This window comes from Zootoca vivipara, chromosome 14 (assembly GCF_963506605.1).
Source record: "Zootoca vivipara chromosome 14, rZooViv1.1, whole genome shotgun sequence".
NCBI classification, from domain to species: Eukaryota; Metazoa; Chordata; class Lepidosauria; order Squamata; family Lacertidae; genus Zootoca; species Zootoca vivipara.
The window spans coordinates 7,265,978-7,290,959 of record NC_083289.1 but is presented as its reverse complement, the minus strand read 5'-3'; the positions used below and the strand labels follow the sequence as shown (position 1 = coordinate 7,290,959).

The 24,982-nt window shown below is 47.4% G+C and overlaps 2 protein-coding genes across 9 annotated transcripts in view; one reads left to right on the top strand and one right to left on the bottom strand.

Annotated features, from left to right (window-relative positions):
• The window catches only part of PIGB (phosphatidylinositol glycan anchor biosynthesis class B), a 17,383-nt gene extending 9,023 nt beyond the window's left edge, over nucleotides 1-8,360 (top strand). For both annotated transcript variants that reach the window (XM_035130825.2, XM_035130826.2), the window contains exons 10-12: nucleotides 2,270-2,492; nucleotides 3,509-3,689; nucleotides 4,714-8,360. In XM_035130825.2, coding sequence (XP_034986716.2) covers nucleotides 2,270-2,492; nucleotides 3,509-3,689; nucleotides 4,714-4,839 — 530 coding nt within the window. In that variant the 3' untranslated portion in view covers nucleotides 4,840-8,360. The remainder of the gene's footprint in view (nucleotides 1-2,269; nucleotides 2,493-3,508; nucleotides 3,690-4,713) is intronic.
• On the bottom strand, nucleotides 5,099-24,982 carry CCPG1 (cell cycle progression 1). Of its 7 annotated transcripts, none has more exons than XM_035130818.2 (10): nucleotides 24,826-24,982; nucleotides 20,014-20,084; nucleotides 19,125-19,251; nucleotides 16,945-17,024; nucleotides 14,472-14,685; nucleotides 12,860-12,910; nucleotides 10,333-10,587; nucleotides 8,211-8,359; nucleotides 6,116-7,515; nucleotides 5,099-5,805 (listed from the first exon to the last, which is right to left on the bottom strand). In XM_035130818.2, exons 2-10 carry the CDS (start codon nucleotides 20,071-20,073, stop codon nucleotides 5,622-5,624), a joined length of 2,520 nt encoding a protein of 839 aa, XP_034986709.1. In that variant the 5' UTR covers nucleotides 20,074-20,084; nucleotides 24,826-24,982; the 3' UTR covers nucleotides 5,099-5,621. The 7 variants fall into 7 exon arrangements, with proteins under 7 accessions (XP_034986709.1, XP_034986712.1, XP_060138819.1 ...); XM_035130821.2 differs by having other exon boundaries at nucleotides 8,211-8,332; XM_060282836.1 differs by lacking the exon at nucleotides 24,826-24,982 and adding an exon at nucleotides 24,622-24,792.

The following is a 24,982-nucleotide window of genomic DNA, read 5'->3' as shown; positions in this document are numbered from 1 at the left end:
CAACTGTTCCCCAGCTTTGGTTTCCAGAACCTTTATGACCTTTGTTGCCTTCTTCGGCACACATTTTAGCTCGTCAATATCCTTTTTAAATTGTGGTGCCCAGAACTGGACACCATATTCCAGGTGTGGTCTGAGCAAGACAGAATAGAGTGGTACTATTATTTCTGGACACAATACTTCTGTTGATGCAGCCTAATATAGCATTAGGGCTTTTTGCTGCTACATTACACTGATTCTAGATCGTATTTGTGCAGTTGGTTCTTCCTGCCTGCATATAACCTTACATTTGTCCCGTTTGGTCAATATACAGTGGTGCCTCGCTAGACAAAATTAATTCGTTCCAGGACTCAATTCGTTCTACGGAAATTTTGTCTAGCGAGGCACCGTTTCCCATAGGAATGCATTAAAAGTCAATTAATGTGTTCCTATGGGCTCCCGGGGACTGGCGGCGGTGCTTGCTCTCTTGGCTCGGGGAAGGCACTGCCTGCCTTTCCCGAGCCAAGAGAGCAAGCGCCGCTGCTGCCAACGACAGAGCAGGATCGGACGAAGCTTCATAAGCTTTGTCGGATCCGGCTCTGTCGGGCGGGGTGGGGGAAAGGCGAAGAACGATCCTGCGCCTTTCCCCAACCGCCGCCAAGCCAGTGCCCGAGCCGAAGTGCGGTGCTGCGGCCGGGGGCTTTTCGCCGTCTGCCTCCCCCTTGGCTTGGGGAAGGGAAACGGCGAAAAGCCTCCACAGCGCCGCACTTCGGCTCCGGGGGACGCTGTGGCAGTCGGGGTGAGGGGAAAGCGGGGTGAGGGGAAAGCGGAGCCACAGCACAGATCGGACGAGGCTTCCTCGAAGACTGCTTCCTTGGCTAAGGCAAGCGGGCGGACAGCCGTCCGCCCGCTTGCCTTGGCCGAGGACGGCTTCCCTGGCATGGGACACGGCTTCAGAGACCTCCAAAGCTGCGCCCCTTGCCTGCTGTGCGTGGCAGGGGGGGGAGAAGAGCGCCCGGCTTTCTTGGCGAAGGCAAGCGGGGGGACACCTAGCCCGCCCGCTTGCCTTCGCCGAGAAGGTGCCGTTGCCGCCAAATGCCGGCTCTGTCGGGTGGGGGGAGGGAGCAGACTCCGCTTTCCCCTCACCTTGCCTGACACAGCGCGGATCCGACAAAGCTGTCGGCGGCAGGGGGAGAGGAACAAAATTGTTCCTCTCCCCGTGCTGCTGAGCGTGCAGATCCCGGGGTTCGGGGAAGCGCTTGCAGCGCAACACAAAGGGGAACCAGCTGCAGAAGGGAAGAAGGCAAAGGATTCTTCCCTTGCTACAGGTGCCTTCTTCCCTTGCTACAGCTGGTTCCCCTTTCACTAGATGAATGCCCTGATTTTCTGATCGGAGGTTTTTATGGCCATGCTTCGCAAGAAAACCTCGTCGTATAGCGAGGCAACCTCCGATCAGAAAATCCTTTCGTTAAGCGAAATTTTCGTCTAGCAGGGCATTCGTCTAGCGAGGCACCACTGTAATTGGATTCATGGTGTTGTTAAATGTTCACTCTAAAGGAAAAACTTGCTGTTGTGGAAGTTTTAGTGCCAAAATGTGTCTCATCTTTGGGAAGTTTGAAATACTGCTCCCTTCTTCTAGAGGGAATGAGCATCTTAAATGGTTTGATACAGAGATTGTGTGTGTCAGTGCATGAAGAAAATGCTGCCATTGTGTCCAAATTGGCTAACATCATCAAAACCGTGTACAGTAAAAGCAAACTGCCAATAGTGACACATTATTTCACTCTCATTGATTAATAAGTACATCTTCTACATACAATGTTGTTGTTTTTTTAAAAAAGATTCAGCTCTGGCTTCTGGCAAGTTTAGTGCTTGGGCTCTTTCTGAGGCAGGAATGAAAGCAAAGGCTGGGCAGTCTTTATAGAAATAGCTGTCAGAGGGAGGGAGGCCAAGCTGAAGGGGAAGTTGAATGATGAGAAGCCTCAGGGCTGTGCCAAAGGAGGAAGGGTCTTTGCAGGGGAAGCTTTAGGGCAGGCATCCCCAAACTTCGGCCCTCCAGGTGTTTTGGACTACGGTTCCCATCTTCCTCGACCACTGGTCCTATTAGCTAGGGATCATGGGAGTTGTAGGCGAAAACATCTGGAGGGCCGCAGTTTGGGGATGCCTGCTTTAGGTGTTAGGAAAGCCCCACCACGCTGCTGTTTGGAAGTCTGTGGAACTGCTGAGGTCCCTGATCCCGAGTCCCTAGATTCATCTGCTCCATTTTCTGCTCCCTCCCCCTTCCTCCCTATAGGGCATTCTCTTAAGCAGCTGAAAAGGTGGCAGCAGGCAGCAGCCGTCTCCTTCCTGCTGGTGACAAACTTGCTGCCTGCCCTCTACACTGGCTTGGTCCATCAGCGTGGGACCCTGGATGTCATGGGCCACCTGCAAGGCCTCTGCAGCACTCCTGCTGACTCTCCTGAGCAGCTGGCATCCGTCTTAATGCTCATGCCCTGCCATTCAACTCCTTTTTATAGGTAAGACCCAGCAGGGGGTGTTATGTGTGTGAGGTTCTGGTGGCACTCTGCATGGGAATCTGCAGCTTTTTTGCTCCTTTACTGCCAGAGCAATTCAGAGGAGACAGGAGAGGGTGACTCCAAAGTGGAGGAACCACATCAAAAGCCCTCCTGGGATCACACTGGGGAGGGCAAAAGGCATTGGGGCAGGGGAGCTGCCGTTTCCCTTCTGCCTCTTTCTTTGGCTTTTTCCTGTTGATCTCAGCTCCAGGACTAGCATACTTCCATCTCCTTCTGGGTTACGTCAGGGGAACAGAAAGGAACAGCTGTGGAGATTTTGTGGTTGCAATGATCAAGCCTCTGTGTGGCAACCTCTTGATCTGGCCTTTGGAACAGCCTGCCAAGGACCATTGATAGGATTGTCCTCTAAATAGTTTATGCTGGATTCACGCTGATGTAATCAGCCTTTGGAAGACGTTTCTCCTTAAACTGACTCGTTATTAGTGCTATACTTTTTGTAACAGCAGCAGTGGGCTTATTGTGTCTTTCCGGCTGGATCAGCAGCTGTTGCTGGAACTGATGCAAAGAGCTTGAGATAGAGAACCCAGAACCCTGTATCTGTGTAACACTGCCCAGTTTCACACTTGAGGGGACCCTGGAAGTTGTGCCCCTATTGGGGTTGTGGGAACTGGGACTGTATTCTAGCTGTTGAGCCATTTCCACATGTCTTTGCGCCTGTAGAGTCAGTGCCACTTCGAATTCCAAAGCACAGGAAGTCTCCGCTGCCTAACACTTTGTCTTCACCAGGTGACATGGGGACTTATCTGTAGCAGAGTGTGTGGAAAAGGAACCTTCAGCCCTTCCCATCCATTCTGCAGGTCCCATTTTTGCTGTGCTTATCAAGTGATAACACACATAGACACTGGTATGTGTGTAATCAGATCAGCATGTGGAAAAGAAGCGCTGCCAATACTTGCTAATGCAAAATAGCCTCAGCCATTTGTATTAATGCCTGTCTCTCTCCCCCCCCCTTCTAGCCATGTTCATTGTCCACTACATTTGAGGTTTCTTCAGTGCCCCCCTGATTTGACTGGAAGGGCAAATTACCTTGATGAAGCCGACTTATTTTATGCAGACCCTCTCAGCTGGCTCACTGAAACGTTTTCCAATGTTACGCTGCTACCCACGCACTTGGTGTTCTTCAGCGTGCTTGAGCAGGTAAGGGAAGTGCAGAAGAATCCCAGTCTTTGTTTTCAGTGGGGCATCAATCACACACCTATTGGCATCTTCATCAAGGAGATGGACGAGATGATTACAGAGGGTGTAAGCATAAGTCGTTTTAAACTGTTTTTATTGTTGTTTTGAAATTGTGACCCACCCAGGGACCTTGGGGTGGAGGATGGAAAATGAATGAATGCATGTGTTTAAGAAGGTAAAAAGAGTTCGCTGGATGAGACCAACTGTCTGCGTCTCTCATTGCTCCCTCTGAAGTTGGGGGGTTCATATTCCTCCCATGACTGAATTGATAAGCTTCATTCTCCTCCTCTGTCCCACTAAAGCTAACAGACATCACCTCCCCTTGGAAGCTATTTCCACCCATGAACTCCACACTGTGTAAGGGTGGGTTCACATTTTGGTTTGTCCACAGTTCTCTTTGATCCAGCTAATTCTTCCTCTTGTGATACCGTTGAAAATAAACTATCAGAAAGTGGTGCCACAAAACATGTTCCATGTGGAGAAATTCAGAGCACCTGAACTGGTCAGGCCATAGCAAGGATAGCCAGTGTGGTGGTGCCTGCGATGGCCTGTGTGTGTGTTTGTGTGTGTGTGTGTGTGTACTCACGCACTCTTCTGGGATGAACTATAGTCCTGCTCTATGGCAGCCATTTTGTAACTGGTGCCTGTAGCACTGTCTCAAAATAAAATAAAAAAGTGTACTGGTCCAAAAAGGTTGGCAACTCCTGGCCTTTAGGGCAGTGGATAATGGATTTGTGCCCTTTCCACTTTTATGAAAATGCAAGTTGCTAGTGGCTGATGAGTTACTCAACAAAATTAGGTTGAAAATTTAACTTCCTAGCAATATACAATTCTACAGTGTCCCCCCCCCCCCCGATCTTCAAAATAAATGGTGGAAAAATGAATGTTGCCAGGCATAATGATGGTTCTTCCTCAATACTTGTTTGCTGGACCCTGATGTTTGGTCCAGAACTGTTACTTGAATATTGACTTTTTTTACTTCTAGGATATATCATCATTTCTCGTTACAAATAGGTATGAAAAAGTTGCCATGTTTTTTCACACTCATCTGCCTCAAGAACGAATCGGGAGCTCCATTTATGTCTACAAAAGAAATCAAAAGCGTCTTTGAAGATGGTCTCAGATCACCACGTGGGTCTATGTTTCACATGAGATATAGTTAATAGAACAGTCCTCTTCGCTTAGCAGTAAATCTTGCTGAGTTAATGGAACTTTGATTGCAGCCTGGACCATTTTTCTTTGCGGGTGTAGAGAAGACACACTTCAGCATGGACAGCATGCGCAAGATAACACAAGCGTGGCCTTAACAAAGGCTTTGAGTCCTTTTCTGAGGATGTTTAGCTATGCAAACTTATAAAAATAAAAGTAAGTTTTTCCAACCACATCTTTATTTTTCTTCTACAATTTGCAGATGCACAAGAAATTTCAAATGCAAGTCAGCAAGCTGATCAGAAAATAGCACACACACATGAAGTCAACAGGTTCCAACCCCATCACAAGAACAAATAGACAGTTGTAAAACAGACATGCTTCTGAACAGTATGAGATGAAATTAGTACATCATAATATTACTCTAACATTAAGTCTGAATCAAGTATGAATTCTAGTACCAACCAGTGCAAAGAAGCTTATTTTGCAAGCACACACAAGCTACTGCTTACCCTGCTTAATTTATTGCAATAGTAGGACTGCACCCAAATTAATGTTTCCCAAGAAGGCTGAAAGGAAAGGAGAAAGATGGAGAAGCTGGGCTGATCTTTGCAGGGGGGAGGGAGTGTCATTAGGGAAGGGGAAACGTGCCCTCGATTGCTCTGCCGAAAGCCTCAGCCAGCTGCAGAAACAGCCACTCCACTATTTTTACCATCCTGCTGGCTTCCATCGGACAACAGCTGTTTAATACTTTGGATCAAAGGGCATCTGGCCCAATTCTATCTCCAAATTTGCCATGTGTCTTCCGTTGCTGCGCCCTTGCTTGTGCCACCGGCCTTCTCTTTTGTAGCGATGCTGGTGCTTTGCAGCATGTCTGTCCTGCTGTGGACTATGAGGGTGCGTGAAAGGAGCCCGCCTAGCAGGGTGGCTGAAAGTAAAGTACAAAAGGGAAGTTAGTGCTGCATGAGCACCTCAGTATTAAATCCTCTGAGAGGCTACAACTAACTTTGTTATTTAAAATAAGCAAAGTGGATACGGCAAGTGGGTGGAATTGAATTCCTTCCCTTCTCTTTGACGCACACTGCCACTTTGCTACATTGGAAATTCTGTACTGTGGTGCTTAATGTACAATGGAACTGGTGCCCTTATCTGAGGATGGCATAATCACCCCTCTTTATGGAGGCTTTCACAACTCAAACATGCCCAGTTTAAATTATTAACAGAATTTTAGTACCAACCTTGGCCTGTGCTGAGGCAAGTGATCATAATGAAAGTAGTATCGGTAGATATATTTATCCAGGTCTTCAAATACACCATCACTGTTCCTCTGGTATTCTTTTATGTCTTCAAGGTAATCCTTAACATCATTAACAAAGTCCGTGAACAGCATCTGATCATGTATAAAGACGCCATTACGGAAAAACCTATTCACAAAGATCTCCAGTTCTCGCCAGTGGTGGAAGTTCTTTACTTCTTGCTGCAAATATTTGTGCATTAATTGATTAAATTCATCTGCCCGAATTGGGTCCAAGTCTTTGTCAAAGAGGTTCACAAACTCCTGGTGGGCACAGTCAAAGATGCCTGAACATCCCTTGAGAACAAGAGGGCGATGCTTTCTGTTACCTTTGGGGCATTCCTGGAAGGGAGGATCCTTGGGGAAGTGCGGAGGGGAACGGCTCTCTTTGGATCGCCTTCCATCTCTAAACTCTCTCTGGCTGCCAGGTGAGCGGTGGGCCTCAGGCTTGTGTAACCCTTCCTGGGAGCTGCCTGTTTTCCCTTTTTTGTTCGCCTCATGCCTGCTGTCACTGTACTTTTTCTTCTCCCTTTCATCAAATATATTCTTTGTTGTGTCCTTAAAGTGCCTGAAGGTGGACTTCACAGAATCTGAGAATTTCCTCAAGTTCTCTTTCACGGCTTCTTTGGCCTGTTTAATTTTCTCTTTGTGGTGTCGGACAAATTCCTTGGTTGAATTTTTCATGGCATCAAAAGTTTCTTTCACAGAACCAAAAAATGTTCCTTTTGGCTTCCTTTTGGCTTTGTTGGTTCCTTTCCCATCTGGCTTCTGCGGCCTCTCAGTCTGCTCTTTCTTCTCGACGTGGTCCTTGACTTCAACATACAGCTTTTCCCACAAATCAGAACGCTGCTGCTCAAAGCTCAGCTTCTCCTCCAGCGCTGTCAGCCTTCCCCGCAAAGCTTCTATTTCTTGGCTCTCATCGCCAGCACCCGCCCCCTCAGGAGACGCCTGCTGAGAACTTAACTTGTCCAGTTCTTCCCTGAGAGCCACTGTCAGCTGGCGCTCTTTGTCCAGTTCCCTTCGCAGCATCTGGGCCTCTGCCAACAGAGTCTCCTTTTGCTTCACAAAACTCTGCACGCGATGCCTTTCCTCCTCCAGGTGGGCTTTCAGCTTCTGATTCTCGGTGGCAACCAACTCTGGGCCAGAACCTTTGTTCTCCAGGTGCCGAATCTGCTCTCTCAGCTTTCTCAGTTCTTCTTGCAGCAATGCCAAAGCTTTTTCCTCCCTCTCTAGAGATTCTCTCAGGTGCTGGTTTTCTGAAGCAAGATGATGCTTCTGAGATTCAAAGGATTTCTTTTCCACTTCTGTTGTATGCAAGCACATTTCAAGGCCTTCCTTTAGAGACTGATCAGAGACAAAATGAAAGCAAACACATCAGCTGCTGTGTGCCAGTGTCCAAATGCTGCAAGAACACTGGGAGGGTGGAGGAGGACAGCTAAGGAGGACCCAACCTACCAATGGATAAGTAGGGCTAGTAAGGAGCTTCTGTGGCACTTGCTCTAGGGGCAAGGGGAACAGGCCGTGCAGAGTTGTACATTCCCCCACAAAGCCTGCAAAGTCTTCTCCACTTTTGATAGAAAACCTCACAAACGCTGCCTGGGAGTGCTGTGTTTAGGGGCCAGCTGTCCACAGCAAGATGCATGGCTGCAGCCCCAGAAGAAGGGGAACCATGGAGCCTGGATGGGCCAAGCACAGAGGAAGCTGAGGCTGGATATGCTTCTGGGGAGAAAGCGCTCAAGGCAAGGACAATGGCAATTGGGACTACCCAGCCCTTGCTACAGAATAATCATCTGACCCACTCTAAAAGCTTCAAGATGCAGATACAATGGCATCTTCTCCTACCCTCTGTGGTTGCCATTGAGCCAGTTCAAAATTGCCTGCTATGCCAAGACTGGATTTTGCCATGCCTTCATCTAGAAGACAGCTTCCAACACTTGCGGTAGCAATGACAGCAAAGTTTCCCAGTGGAGGTAGAGTTTGCAAGCCAAAGGCAAAATATCATTTCTCGCTTTCAAGTATGGCGGGAAAGCCACCTTTACCTTACATTCTGCTTTCATGCCTTGTTCTTGTTGGCACTGAATAAGATTATCCTTTATACCATTCAGTTCATCTTCATGAGTTTTCTCAACCAATTGCTGGCGTTCTTGGATCTGAACAGTACCTTGAAACAGAAAATTTTCTCTTTTATCTGACAAGAAAAATTGGAAATTAGGCAGCTTATCAGTGATGATGGCTTTTTTTCTCTTCAGTCCTGCATAATACATTAATCAGTGAACAGTGTAGTTTAAAACGGTCACCTTTTTAATTGTTTGCAACAGCTGTGCTAGACTTTTGCATTAACAAAATAAGGCATCAACGCTAGGCTGATGATAGCAAGCTAAGCTCAGTGGCAAAGACCCTGATCCATCATTAAATGAACAGACTGATGGGGCCCAGAACACTCACAAAGCCCCAGTGTATCCCTGTGCACAGCTTCACATTAACCTGTATTAGCAAAACAGCAAAATCAGAGGGGCAAATCCAGGTCAGGCCTCCTTAGAACATCTATTACAATAGCAGCATCAATTTGGACAAAGAAAGCCTGTAACATACATTCCTCTCTGAAAAGGTGAAGCATATGAAGTACTACGATCAGTACAAATAACATGAAAACAACTACATGCAAATCTGTATCATGCAATGTCATGTCACAAATGCCATGAGAGCTCAGTGCCATGAGAGCAGGGTTAGGGAAGCTGGTGCCCTCTAGATGTTGCTGAACACCAAGAGCCAGCATGGCCAGTGGTTGGAATCAGCCAGAGGACCACAAATCCTCCCCAGGCCTGTGTTAGTGACTAAGGAAGAGAGCAGTGGAGGCTGCTTCAAAGTCCTGCCCTCTGAGCACAAACCAACTGCAAACAATGAAGGGCAGGTCCACCCAGGAGGGGAAAGGACCCTGACCTTAAGAATCATGGAAAAGGTACAAGGGGCAGCAGCAGCAACAGGATGCTTGGAATCCACACAAGCCCGCAGAGCTTTTTTGTTAAGTGCCTGAGCACAAACTACTGGCCCAACAGACACATTTACCTTCTCAAGAAGCAAAAGGCTAATTTGATTCCCCTACACACGTAGCACACAAACACCTCCCATCCAGGAATTCGAGTGCCGACATCAAAATGTGCATGCTATCTCCAAAGAACCAGAAAGTCATGAAAAAATGTTTTCCAATGTAGGAGCTGGACTAAATAGCCCAAGTCCAAGCGCCTCCAATGGTGCCCCCCCCCAGTGGAAAACAAGATTCATCTGGAGAATCCACAGTCAAAAAGCATATCAGAGTGAGAAGGTGAGAGAAAAGGCCCATAGCCTCTGTTTCACAGCAACACATTCCAACCAAGCCTCTTACCTTCAAATTTCCCTGAGGACAAAATAATGGATAGGTGTTAAGTTTTGCTCCAAGGTTGTTCTACTAAATGCTTTAAAACTCAAATCAAGAATATTTAGTCTCTTTTTACCAGTAAAAATGGTATTACTAGAACAGAACATCAGGAATCTGGGTTGTCAACTAAAGGAGTTTTGCACACAGGACTTTTTCTATTTTAGATGACTGGTCACTATGTTTGGGATAAACAGTAGAAACCACAAAACACAGGCAGGGGATCAGTGACTGAATTTTACAACTAAATTTCAACCTGACACACACACAAAGCAAAAGCGTGTCAGTGGAATGGGTGAAATCACAAGTCACCCATCCTACCTAGGAGCCTGTTAACTGAGACATCTCCCTCAGCTTGCAGACTGGCAGGGAGAACATGCCAGCTGTAAGAATCACATCTCTTTTCATCTATATTGCCAGTTTCTGTTATATCCCACTTTCCCACCCAGCAGCTGAGGACCATGTGCAAGAGAATTTCCCCACAAGGACCCTGCAAGTTAGGCGACTGGTCCCAAGGCACAACCTGGGCACTTGCAATTCCAAGTAGGGATTTTTGCTTGTTAAGATGTGAATGTAAATGTAAATGTCCTCAAGCTAAGTTCCATATGCCGCCAACTCTCTTAACTGCCCATCTCTCAAATTTGGCCTGCAGGGGATAGGGCAAGTAAGGATCTGGCCTTTATGGCACCCTGTGAGGAAATGCCACTGGTTAAAAAAAGTATTTCTATTAAGATGGTTCATGTACTCACCATAAAAATGCCCGAAGCCCATGCTGACAGCAATCACCAGTGCCAGGATAATGCACCTATTAAGGCCACTACTGAACTGATGTTTGTGCGAATGCTCTTTGGCCTGTTCGGTCTCCTGTTCAAGAGGTGGCACATCCTCTGATTCAGAACTTGAGACCAACCTCTTCTTCGCACGTCGTCGCCTCAGGGTGGGGCTAGAACGATTGCTGGTTTCGTCGCTGCTTGATTCTTCGCCACTGGGATGAGGCAGAAAGACTGAAAAGCAAACCCACAATCCTTTAAGCTGTCGGCAAGGAATGTGCAGCCTCCTATCCTGACACAAATATGGAGTACTAGTGGTTTTCAGCCCGTTTAATAACGGGCGCTAGAACATCCTGGGGTTCGGAGAAGCGCTTGTGCAGCGCTTCTCCGAACCCTGGGACCTGTCCTTGCTGTCGGCGGCAGGGGGACAGGAACGGAGGAGGAGAAAGCGCTGCTTTCTCCTCCTCCTTTCCTCTCCCGCAGCCGCCGACAGGAAGCAGACATCCCAGGGTTAGGAGAAGCGCTTGCGCAGCGCTTCTCTGAACCCTGGGACCCGTCCTTGCTGTCGGCGGCAGGGGGACAGGAACGGAGGAGGAGAAAGCGCTGCTTTCTCCTCCTCCGTTCCTCTCCCACAGCCGCCGACAGGAAGCAGACATCCCAGGGTTAGGAGAAGCGCTTGCGCAGCGCTTCTCCAAACCCTGGGACCCGTCCTTGCTGTCGGCGGCAGGGGGACAGGAACGGAGGAGGAGAAAGCGCTGCCTTCTCCTCCGTTCCTCTCCCGCAGCCACCGACAGGAAGCAGACATCCCAGGGTTAGGAGAAGCGCTTGCGCAGCGCTTCTCTGAACCCTGGGACCCGTCCTTGCTGTCGGCGGCAGGGGGACAGGAACGGAGGAGGAGAAAGCGCTGCTTTCTCCTCCTTCCTTCCTCTCCCCCAGCCGCCGACAGGAAGGACGCGTGCACTCTTCCCCCCCTGCCTCCTCCAACCGCCGCTCCTCTCACGGGCCAGGGAGGGTTGTGAGGAGGCCTTCGCCGGCCTCCACCCTCGCTTCCCTGACGTGCCCTGCAGTGAGGCGGTGTCCGGCGGGAGCGGCGGTTGGAGGAGGCGGGGGGGGAGAGTGCGCGCGCGCAGTCTCTGCTGTCCAATCCCTGTATCCCTAGCGCACATGCGCAGTGACCCAGGGACACACGGGACAGCTTGGACGCAGGGACAACTTGGACATTATTATATAGGATTGTCCTCTCCAGCCTAGGAGAAGATCAGAGCCTGCTAAGGTGTGTCCCCTGTGGCGGGGCAGGAGTTTCTCCTTCAGCCATGTCCTCGCCCACATACTGCTAGTTCTGAGCAAGCCCTCTTCCTTCCCTCAGTTGTGTACAGAGAATGACATCCTTGCTCCCTCTCAGAAGGGCAAGAAAATATATAAATACCATTATATTTCTTAAAATTTAAGGTGTTGGGGTCTTTAAAATTCTGACAAAACTTGGCTTTGGGGTTTCTGAAAAAGCAGAAACCCAGAACCAGGAGGAATCTTCTTGCCCCCATCCACCCCGGGACTCTGCTTTGCCAGCAGTGTGTTGTTGTTGCGCTCAAGTAACCAAGAACTTGGCTGCACTGTATGTTCCTTGCTGCAGTGATCAGTAGATTTAACAGCTGGATCATGTGGGTTGGTCTTGGGAGGAAGGGTGTGGGTGCATTTTTAGAAGTAGGGGGCCTGCCTAAATGGCCCTTTTATCCATTCCATCAATATTGCCACTGAAAGCATCATACGCACCCTAATGCAAATGCACATATCTGTCTAAACAGGATTGTAAGATAAAGATTGGCTCATATCAAGGCCACATGGCCTCAGATAATTTGGGGGGGGTGCCACCCACTATGAGAAACCAGTGACAGGATGGTCATTCAGGTGTCCATGGAGCAAATGGAAGGGGGTCAATATGGCTGAAGGGCCAGAAAGAGCCCTCCTCCCTACTGTCAACCCAAAGGGGTTCCCCCAAGTCACTTACAAGTTTAAGATTCCTGCCAGTTCTAAGGCAGACAGTTCACTCAACATTCAAGCACATCTACAATAGGCCAGTGATGCAAAGCAGCATGTCAAGAGGAAGCCAGAAAAAAGAGGAACAACCTGATGCATTAGATTAATCTATAAATATTGTAATAGATTATTGCATTTAATGACACACATTTTAGTTGAGTTAGGGGGTATAGGCTTGTTCTTACAGTTGTCCCTGGAGAAGGAGCTTCCCAGATTCAAAATGCAGGGGGCTTCCCAAAACAAGCCAAATGGATTCCCCCTCACTCCCTTTCCCTGCCCCCTCCATATTTGTCTTTGTTTTTCCTGATCCTGCCATCAGTAAGCAACAACTTGAACTAGCTCCTGAAACAGCTGTCCCCACCACACAAGCAGACAAGATGCCACACCACAAGCCACAGCTCACACCAGGCACAAGCAGTTAGGCCCCCTTGGAAAGGGACCTTGCTGGCCATTTGCCGCTTTAGCTGCTCACCCCATCCACTGATACACTCTGGGATCTTCCGGAGCTTCTCCAGCCAACTGGCTTTTGTATGTATATATAACAGAAAGAAGAGATTTTTAACCTCTGACTAAAAGGAAAATGCAACACAGGACCACAAAGCAATTTGGCTAGGGTGGGAGCAGATAGAAAGCATAGGTATATGACACCTTGATCACCAAAAGCAAATGAGACATTAGGGTTTCCAAGGCTTCTTTTCTGATACATGTGAAACCCCTGGCCCCAAGAGCAGCTGTCCTGTCGGCAGCTGGGGGTGGTCCCTAGGCCCCGACTCTCCCAGACTCAAAATTTTGAGACCCTGACTCTGAAGGCCCTGCACTGTGTACACACTCAAGTCCAGTCTCTGACATGCCCCTGTACAAACTGCTTCTTCTCTGGGTAGATTTTAAATAGAGGCACATGGCAGGAGCCTGGGAAACAGAATTATGAACACTTTAAGATTGTCAAGCAGATTCTGTTAATGTTTAGATGGCGGCTGGGGAAGTCTCAGAAGAGACAGTCGCACAGGCAAAACGCACTTGCTGGGTGAAAGCATTTTCCTTGCAGCAGCATTCCCCAAGTTGGTGCCATACAGATGTTTGAAGTACATCTCCTAACATTCCAGCAGCCCCATATGATGCTGGGGCTGACAGTAGCAGCATCCCAAACATCTGAAGGGCACCATGTTGGGGGGAGGGTGGCTTACCTAATGAGACTTCAGTCCTGGGAATCCCAACACCCCTTGGAAATAAGATCAGCCAACTGCATCTGATGAACAGGCAGGCAATTCTAGCATTTCATTTCTAAATTTGCAGTGATTAGAAAAGGCATGGGACTTGAAGAGGTGATAGAGGCCGGATATCAAATTTGCTTAGAAAAGGCTGAACAGGCAAAGTATTAACACTTGAAAAGAGCCTAACCTCATATCCAGGCCAAGGTGAAACCGGACAACCTCCAATTATTTAAAGATCTTTCCCCCCTAACAGAAATCATGCAGGGCTCTACCGGGGCACTTTTTCTGCTTCATTTTTTCCCTGTGTAGCTCAGCTGTGGTTTGGAAAGAGGAGATTTTCTTCCCCAAGACTTCATGTTGTTGTATTTAAAGATGGGGATGCAGCTTCAAAGGCCATCAACCACTTCAGCAGACACTCCTGGTACCAAACCAATAGGTTTAAACAACAACAACAAACAAACCAGCACATATGAATGGAAGCTGGAGCGAAAGCTTAGCTAGGAATGAGCTTTCTTTGACTGGCTCCCATGTTATCTGTCTCTTGCAAGTGGTATCATGATCTCCTATACTGTTAACGGAATTAAATGGACTGTGCCAAGAATTAATCACTTGATCCATCAGTATGGTGCAAAGTCAATTTCTTTTAAGAGAAAGGCCATATACGATCCCACGATTTGGGGAATGAAACTGAGGCTGCTCAAGTCACTGTTGACTCATTCATGGGCTGCTCCTGAAACTGATCTCATTTCCTTAACTTGACTGGCAGCAGGAAAGGTGGTCAAGTTGATTTGTGAAGCCTGCAGAACATAGCACTACCTGCTGCCTCTTTTTCTGGCCAAGTCTGGCCTACAAGGTGCAAGAGACGTCACCTACCTGTTTCTGGCTGGCAGAAGGTGTACTGGCTGCTCGAAGAGGAGCCCATGTTAAAAACTTCAGGAGCAGGAACAGCCTGATCAGCAGGCACAGCTTCTTCTTCTTCTGGGCTTCCAATTTCTTCTACTTTCGGTGTCTCGAGTGTCACAATGTCAGAGTCATCACTAATTGCCCCCACGCAGGAGCTTTCATCTGTCACTTTCTCTTTTTCATCCTTAGATGTAATGTAAAAGGACAGGTGTCACACAGGATAAAGCATTTTTCTCACCTGTGGAATCTATATTGTCTTCCAAGTGTTTTGGAACATCTGCATTGCAGCTTTTTGGGGGGACGGGAATGCTTCACATAAAAAAACACAGTAACCCATGTTTGCTTGTACTTTTCAAGGTATATCTCAGAAAAGGATCAGCAAAGATTACAATTGCAGAGCTAGCTGTTTAGTTGGTGTTTTACCTTCTGCATCCCTCCTAGGGACTAGGGACGCGGGTGGCGCTGTGGTCTAAACCACAGAGCCTAGAGTTTGCTGATCAGAAGGTCGGCGGTTCGAATCCCCGTGACGGGGTGAGCTCCCGTTGCTCAGTCCCTGCTCCTGCCAACCTAGCAGTTCGAAAGCACATCAAAGTGCAAGTAAATAAATAGGTACCACGCCAGCGGGAAGGTAAACAGTGTTTTCGTGCACCATTCTGGTTCACCAGAAGTGGCTTTGTCATGCTGGCCACATGACCCGGAAGCTGTACACCGGCTCCCTCGGCCAGTAAAGTGAGATGAGCGCCACAACCCCAGAGTTGTTTGTGACTGGACCTAACGGGCAGGGGTCCCTTTACCTTTTTATTCTAGAAAAGCAGCATATGGGTTCAATAACTAACTAACTAACTAACTAACTAACTAACTAACTAACTAACTAACTTTAATACAACATTACTAAATCATTATAATGTAATATAACAAACCTATTTTTCTAAAAAGATACCTGAGGGTTACATGCCCTTGCCTGGAACTCAGGTCCCCATCAAACTAGCCCAAAAGAATCAGCAGCAGGTGCTGGGCTTGCAAGTTATCAGCAAACTGTAAGGTGGATATCTCCCTCTATCATGTTCGGCCAGCAGGGGTTGGTGGGGCTCCATTGTGCACACCAAAAGCTGAGGCATTACAGGCAACGGGTAGGAGCAGGGGAAGAGCCAGAATGGTAGGAGCAGGGGAAGAGCCAGAATAGAGCCTGCTGCATTGATGCTACAATGCACAGATGTGGCCTCCACATCTGTGCATTGTAGCATCAATGCAGCAGGCTCTATTGGGATGACGCAGCCAGTCAGAGATTTAATACATTGGTGCCTGGAATCTGTCAGCTTTGGGGTACAACAATCAGGGGTGGCAATCAGTGCAGGGATAGCTCAGTTGGTTAGAGAATGGTGTTGATAATGCCAAGGTTACAGATTTGATCCTTCCTTGTATGAAACAACTGCATATTCCTGCACTGCAGAGGGTTGGACTGGATGATCCTCAGAGTCCCTTCCAAGTCTACAGTTCTTTGATTCTTTGACATCCATCTGACTCCATACTTGTACCAACACATGGTCAAAACATACTTCCACTGTGCAGCTTTACTGGGGAATAGGACCATCTTGCCTTGACCTGAACGGAGACTTCTCAGGTGTTTGTCTGAATATTTGACACCACATCTCTACCTCTATTTGCACCCCTGAGTCCTAGGACTATTTGGCAACACAAGGAAGTGGATTGTTTGCTACACAACCTCACCACACCATGTGCAAGTTGCAAACTATTGAGGTGATCCCTTTTGATGGAGCTAGCTGTTTTGCTGTGAGATTTTCAGAGCCATTAAGAATTCAATTAGCATTTCTGCACAGAGTCTTGAATCTATGGACTTATTATAGCTATTGGTATCAGAGTTCCATCACTTCTATATCAAATCGAACAAAGCCTAACCAAAATCTAACAAGCCTAGCCCCTTGCATTACATCTTCAAATCCTCCTACCCAATGCCTGGTTCAAAGAATGTTTGCCTCAAAAAGGTGTAATTTAGGAACCTTACAGGCAACAAATGGCCTAGATGAACTGGGGCTATCATAATATATTTTTTGCTCAAACAACTTCTTCCATGTGTAACCTCCCTACTAACAGCCATTTGTCTGAACAGGACTTCTCCACAAACCAGAAAATCCCTTTTGGCACACTCTGCCTTTAGAAACTGGCCGACAAAGAATAACTGGCTCCCCCACCCCAAGCCAGTCAAGTTTCTTATGTACCGTATATTCCAGCGTAGAAGACGACTGGGCATATGGACGACCCCCAACTTTTCCAGTTAAAATATAGAGTTTGGAATGTATTTGTCGTATAAGAAATATGACCCGGCGTATAAGATGACCGACTTTTGAGAAGATTTTCCTGGGTTAAAAAGTAGTCTTATATGCACGAATATACAGTATGTGTGCTTCATAGAACTACAACATACCTCCGGAACTGGCTTGGTGGCCTCTGAGGTAAAATGACTTTGAACTACCATGGATGACACATCAGCCTGGCCAAATTCAGCTACAAAAATAGAAGTTGAGCACATATAAGATAAACAGGCAAATACTACAATTATCTCAGAGGGGGGGGAGAGGAGAAACAGACACAGACACCACCCTGTAGACAAATTAGGTACCCATTCTGTAGGCATTGCGAATTCTTCCTTAAACAAGGAAACAAAACTGTCCCTGGGTTTGCTTCCAGAACAATGGCAGGGAGTTTATTCCACACTCCTATGCTGTGAAAAGTTACAAGGAGGCTCTTGGCTGCCTTGTGTTTGTCTTGGTTGGAAAACTGCTCCTTTATGTTTAGAGGCAATTCTTGCCAGGAGGTACGAAAGGTCAGGCCAGGAAACTGAAATGGGGTGGAGAACATTGGGCGAAAAAGAAACTCTGCAAAACTCTACTCCCCCCCCCCCATCAAACCTTCAAGCCATCCAGATAGCAGTGATGGGAGTGGAGAATGAGAACATGGTATACAAGTGAAGCTGGCAAGTGGAGGAGAGGAGGATGCCTGAGGAGTTTTGAAGATAAAGAGAGCTATAAATCAGAAGAGGCTGGTCTGAGAGCCCATGGTTGCTCGTCCACAAGAGCAAATGGGGCATTGCCCTACCAACCTCAGATTGCTCTAAGCCAGCCCCCTCCTGCCTACCACTTTACTAATAACTAGTCCAATGATGGCCCTGGTTGCCAGCTTCTTCCTCCTCCTCTTCCTCCACCCTCCTCCATGTTCCCCTAGTAGTATTCAGAAGGAAGGAGGAAGGGGACTAAACTAGAATTAAGCTGTGTCCACAGTACAGTGTCTTCTGGCTCCTGTGTGCTCCCACAGCTTGTTTCGAATCCATGTACCTACATTGTCTGGGATCCAAAGATATACTGCTGTTTTATATGAAATACTGCAGTTTAATGTACAGGCAGCCCTGCCCCACAATTTTCTGGATCCAAAAGGACCCACGCGTTGGCAATCACGCATCATTTGGACATGCCCCACGAGCAGGCTTCCATCCAATTTGAAAAGTGTAGCATTACTCAATTCAGAGTGAGTCCATTTGAGTCAACTGCTCCTGCAAGTGCTAGGCTTTTGCTTTAGTAGAAAAGCAGCTTAGGTGAGAGACTGAGATGGATGCATTTTCCATGTCCTTTTCACATCCCAGTTTGCTTTTGGAGTTAACTACTGAACTGATTTAAAATATTGAGAGTTCCTCCTAGAAATAGTGTTTAGTAGAATGTAAATTTGTTTTGGTTTAACTTTGGCCAGATGTCCTGGCTGTCACTTCACACCTAAATGCCTCCCCTCCCCCATCCAGTACAATGGGTTCACTGGGACAGCAAAGACATTACAGAGGTGAAAGGGCTGATCAGTGGAGGCAGGCAGGAAATAAATAAAAAAAACCCGGTGACAGCACAGATGACCATGGGAGTGTTGAAAGTGGCTTGGTCTGCTTGCTTCCTCACAGCACTGGCTCTCTGTGCCGTCACACCTTCTAATGGCAAATGCATCCCTGTTCTCTATAACCCTTTCAGTGTGTTTCTACATGCCCTCCTCAGCCTTAGCTAGCTTTTTGTTAAGAGATGCAGTGTGGTGTACTGGTTAGTGTGCCAAACTAGGCTCTGGAAAACCAGGGTTCAAAATCTCCATGCAGCCATGAAGCTCACTGGGTGACCTTGTGCCAGTCATAGACTCCCAGCGTAACCTTCCTCACAGGGTTGTTGTGAGGATAAAATGCAGAGAGGGAGAACCAGGTATGCCACTTTGAGCTCCTTGGATGATGAAAGACATGAATATAATACCTGTATTGACAATGGCACAATCCAAGGTCATTATGCCCTAGCTCCTATGTTTGCTGTTAGTTAATGACTGAGCATTTGCTTTGCACACAGAAGGTTACAGATTTAATCCCAGGCAGCACCTCCAGGTAGGGCTGGGGAAAGTCTCCTGTTTGAAACCTTCCAGTTTCATACTGGGCTGTACAAAGGCCTGCTGTCTCTTGCCCTTACTGACATGTCCTGATGATCAGATTCATCTTCAAGCTCCACAAGTGTTCCCAAGCTCACGACAGAAGCAGTCAAGTTGTCACTGCACACGGGGTTGCAGGTGGCATAGTTGTGGCCTAAGACTTACTTTGCAAGTCGATGGGCTGCTCTTGCTCATCATCACCTTGTGCGAGAGATGGAGATTCATCCAAGGCTGGCTCCACATGACCACTTAAAGCTTCATATTCAGATGCTACAGCCTCAACATCAGAGCCCTAAATGAAAAAGAAAAGGGGGAGCTTTCAAGGAAAACTAGAGGTGCTCACCTGGCGATAGCTAACAAAGAAAATAAATGGGTAAAGGCTCCTGTGAGCTCAAAGGGCTGCACACTGCATCTCTCAGCCCATCCAGCTCACTGGCTTGGCTACTCTGAATAGCAGCACTTTTCCAGAGTCTCGGACATGCATCTCTCCCAGACCTATCTTGAATGAGCTTTTAAGCCATACAAGAAATTACTTCAAGGTTAACAGGAAACCTTAAGCCAGTGGAGCATAACCTACTGAAGCACATTTGAGTTTAGATCAAACTCAAATCTTGACTGCTCTCATTTATCAAATTTTGCTGCAGTGGCCCTGAGGTTATGGAAGCATCTAGACCAGGCACCCCCAAACTGCGGCCCTCCAGATGTTTTGGCCTACAACTCCCATGATCCCTAGCTAACAGGACCAGTGGTCAGGGAAGATCGGAATTGTAGTCCAAAACAACATCTGGAGGGCCTGATCTTGACTTCTCCTTTGCCCTGTCTAATATAATGGGATCGGCTTCATCAGTGCTCTTGAGCTCTTCCCTGCTACCTGGCTTTGTTGTGAGGTTTGCTTGATTCAACTAAGTGTCCTATAGAAATAAACTCATTTCTTGGTGTCTTAGCTGAAAACTCAGAAAAATGCATAGGGGGCTCTTCCTTCATTGAGTCCAAAGTAACAGCTACTGAAGGAAATCGCCACCAGCCCCACTTAAAATACACTGCCATAGAGTACCTCATGATTGATGACCGTCCAGCCACAAGATGAATCACTGTCACTGGAGTTTTCAGACATTTTGACAGATGCTGAAAGTAAAAAACAAAGAACAGTACAAATGTGGCACCTGAAAGGATTAGCCAACTTGACTCTAAATGGGGATCTCTGTTCAAATACATTTCAAACTTCACCACTGCAAATAGAATCTAGAAAGAGCCAGTTCATGGCATTCGGGGATCACAGAGTAGGGAACAAAGGTAATTTAATCCAACCTTTTGCTGCAAGACAGGACATCCCCTTAACCTCTTGTCCATATTCACCTGACCCAATCCAAGCCATTTGGACAGCGCAGGGGCACTGCACAAACGTGCCCACATTGAAGACTCTCCCCATAGCTGGCAACCAAGGCAAGCGGCCTAAGAGTCACTAGGGCCATCTCTGATCTAACTCAAAGAGAAAACTCCTTCTAAATATGGCCACCTACCATATGCTGAACATGAGGCAAAATTTAACTAGGGAAGAAGGGCAGGCTGCAAGAGGGCCAGCCGAACCTTTGCCTCTTCCTTTTCCAGAACCAAACACAGACATACTGCCTCTCTCTGCTTGCCTTTCTAAGAATGTAAGAAGGGCCAAAGGCCTATCCAGTTCTCACAGTGGCAAATCAGATGCACATTGTGGGAATTCCACATAAACGCAACAGCAGTCTCCCCAGTGATGATCCAGAAACGGTCTCCAAAAATGTGGTCCACAACCATCATGATTGGTAGCCACTGATTGCCTTGTCCTACTTGAGAGAAAGATGTGAATGATGCTCTATCACCATCTTAGATTCTGAAGAGAAATTCTTGATTCCTGTGATCATTAACTGATCTTCTCTCCATTTGCTCCAGCTTTAACTCGCCCTTTTTGAAAGAGGTAGGGTGGGGAACTACTGCTTCATCAGTAGCTCGTAGAAGGGAGGCAATATTTCATAGAAATGCCTCACCTGATATATCCAAAACTTTGCCTTGTCACGTCTGAGCAGCTCCCAGATGTTTTGTGATGAACTAGTACTAGAGGGAAGCACACTTCCCTCTTTTGCTATTTTGCAACCAGTTGGACGCAGGTGGCGCTGTGGGTTAAACCACTGAGCCTAGGGCTTGCCGAAGCAGCTTTGTCATGCTGGCCACATGACCTGGAAGCTGTACGCCGGCTCCCTTGGCCAATAACATGAGATGAGCGCCGCAACCCCAGAGTCGGTCACGACTGGACCTAATGGTCAGGGGTCCCTTTACCTTTACCCAGTTGTAAAAACAGTCACTGTTTGCCCCCAAACACATAACCTGACGCTAGACACGGCTGAATGTCACTTCGTAGTTCAGAAGATCACCCAGTTTGCTGGGTGGAACAATGCCTTTTCTGTATTAACAACACTTCCTTGCTAGGTACGTGCAAATATCAGAGGGACACTCCTCCCCCTTTTCTTCCAAGGAAAAACACTGACTAAAACAGGCTCCTAGACTGATCCCTGAAAAACTTGGCTAGCAACTTCTTTCCCATCCAGACAAGCAATTCACTTCCTTGGGTCTTTGGCCACACACTAGCCAGATGGGTTGGAAGGCACCTCCTTTCTTTTGACAAATGCAGCTGATGTGCTCAGGGTGCTCGATTCTGCTCTCAGCCAATGGCATGCTTTCCTGCATTCACAGCACCTGGCCACAAACTCTGCAGCCTTTCTGTCTTTTCACCAGTCTCTTTTTCCTGTTTAAATAATAGTTATCAGCAAAATGCAGACTAGAGCAGTGGTTTTAAACTTGTGCTCCCAGGAACGTCAGCAATACTGGGCCAGGTACCTGAGGGGCAGCTCATTTCTCAGAACTGTCTATGCCCTGCACAGTGGAGACTCTCCAGTTTGGAGTAGGCAAGGACTTGCTAGCCCCTGTTGCAGATGGAGAGCTCATCCATGACAGGAGAGCTTGTTGCAGACAACTCTGTATGGAATGGGTTTTCTAAGAGTAGGAAGTTGAAATTCCATGGGACTGAGTGTAGTACATTCCCTTTCTCCAGAAACGCACTGATCTTTGATTCCACCCACAGTGAACCTATCCTGCCTAGCATCCACTTTAACAAAAAAAAAATTCCTTCCAGTAGCACTTTGGAGACCAACTAAGTTTGTCATAGGTATGAGCTTTTGTGTGCATGCACACTTCTTCAGATACGTGCATGCACACGAAAGCTCATACCAATGACAAACTTACGGTCTTTAAGGTGCTACTGGAAGGATTTTTTTTATTGTGTTTCAACAATGGCAAACCAACACAGCTACCTACCTGTAACTATCCACTTTAACATTTATTATTCTAAGCCTTATCTGCCACTGAAAATAACCTAACAGCTCTACTACCTTTAGCAATTTGATCTCCTTTCTTGGATACAGGCAGAATATTAGCTCTTAAAAACTCCAACCACAGCCCAGTGCTAATCAAATCTGCTGAAAGCCTTACTTCACATGGCAGATTTTTCTGTCATCTCAACTGGTGATCACCTGCCCTCAGCCCCAGAGTTTAAAATGGGGGCAGCCCAATCCTATGCATGCTGACCTCCTGTGTTTGCTTACTTCCTGATACAGCTGTAAACCAAACCTCAGCTGGGCAGGAGCAGAGCTTAACCAAAGTGACAAGGCCGCCACCACACCCACAGCCGGCCCACTCATGCCACCTAGGGCAGAAAGTAGAAATAAATCAGTAGGGTCCACTTGGGAACCAACAGATTCCAAGTCAGCTCAGCCCCTCTCTGTTTCAGGGCTTATGGCAGGTTTCTGTCCACCTCCCCAATTAGAAGGCAGAACAGGGAGTTCAGCATGAGTGGCATCACTCTGCAGGAAGAGATTGGCAGTGCCCTGCCCCTTCCTCCACTTCTAAGGGGCTTGTCTTATACCTATGGAAACAGATGCAAAGTAGTCCCAGGGCAACGAAGTCAGGTGGAATAGTCATTCTTGTGCAGAGTATTAAAACACACAGCAAGTCAACAAGCAGAGTCATCATGTCTTTTTAACGTTAAAGGATGTTAACTAATTATCTTGCATACAATGGCTGCTATTAATCGCTCTGCATTTTTTTTTATTTGTACAACTTGTACTTCTAAAGGCACTTGATTAGCTAGCTGCCTTAGCAGCAAGGGAGAAGTTATTCCAGGTAACCAACCAGCCATGAAAGTCGTTCCCTTCTAAAACACAAATATCTTAACAGGGATTTGTGGTTAGGTGGGCTAGCCGCTTCCAGAAACTGATTTGCAGGGATGCTACCGGTATAATTCCACCCCACCAAGGAACACTCTAGTTTGTATAGGTAATTATTTATCTTACTGATTTATACTCCTTACGTTTTAGCTTTTAAAATGTTGCATTGTTTTAATAGTGATTCAGGCAGCCACCTTTGACAATTTTTAGAAAAATCTTTTAAATTAATGGGGAAATGTCTAAAATATGGCAGGGCTGTTCCCTGATTAGGATTCTGTTTTGGGGCTTTCTCCTAGGAAGAAAGAAACTAATTTCCCCATGTTGTCCATCACACCATCTGACCAGAGTCACCAGGAATGTTAGCTTCCCATCAAAGTACATATTGCTACATCTAGTTACAAGTGTGCTACTTATTTCATTTAGGTGCTTGATCTTCATTAAAATCAATCCTAAAGCAAGATACTGTACAACATAAAATAATACAATTTATTTTAAAAAACCCCAAACCATAACAATATATCACAATGATGTCACAGAACCGCAACATCTCCTTCAATCAACTAACCAAATGCCAAAGCAAATAAAAATGTCTTTACTAAATTGCCTGAAATTTATTAGGGTTGGTGTCAGCTAAATCTGTGAGGGGAGGTTCAGAAAATACCTAGGTCCTAAGCCAACATATGTGTCTTGAACCTGAATCAGTAGTTAACTGGCCTCCAATGCTCTTCCTTTAGAACTGCTATACATTTGCAGCTAGCTACCCCACTCACCAACTTCGTTGCTGCATTCTGCACCAGCTTCACTTTCCAAACAAAGCCCAAATACAGCCCCAAATAAAGCACATGGCTGTAAACAAACTATGATAAGACCAATGCATGGACCACAGGAATGGCTGGCCAATAGGCACTCCTAGCCATGGAAGCAGCATGAGCCTCCATCACCAATGCTGGATCTAAGAGTCCCCCTAGATGACACATGTGCTCCATAAGGGGCAATTCAGCTCCACTGGGCAGGCAACCTACCCAATTCCCATAGCAACTGCCTTGTCAGGATTCACCCAGCCCACACTGCATCCAGGCACTGGTCAAGAACCAGCAGCGCCTCTCCTGAGTCAGCTGTCACAGAGCAAAACACTCTCCAGGGCCAGCCTGGGAATCCCAAGAGCCCCCTGCAGCAGCTGAGAGAAGGACAGGCTGCTGCAGCCTCGCCTTCCCCTTGACCGAGCCAAGTTGTCACCCACCTCCACTTGAGCCAAGCGGAGAGTTCGGAGTAGCTGCACTCGGGGAACGAAATAATTGCGCGGCTCTGTGCTATTCTCAAAAGTTCCAGTTCAGCGAAGGGCCAATCAGTCACTAATCCAGAGGCGCCTCTGCTTTGGAAACCCCTGAACTGCAAAGTGCGGCTTGTACCTCGGCCGGCAGAAGACAGCGAGGCCTGCAACAGGAAGCGTTTCCCCAGCGCCTCGCGGGGAGGCAGCCTTCCGAAGCCCGCTTCCTCCAGAGTAGACCTGCCCGCCCCCTCCCGGGGGTGTCCCTTACGAGGCCCTTCGGGGGCCTAGCTAGGCAAAGGGCGCAGGTGTCAGATGGCGAGGAGACCTTCCCGGCCGGGCCTACCTGAGCGAGCCCGGCCCCCTGAGGGCGAAGAGCTCAGGACGGGCAGAGGCCAGGGAAAGTGAGGCGCACTCGGGCCAGGCTGCTCGCGCTGCTGCTGTTACTGCCGCCGCCGCCTCCTTCCTTCGCCAAAACAACAAACAAGCAGCCGGAAAGGCGG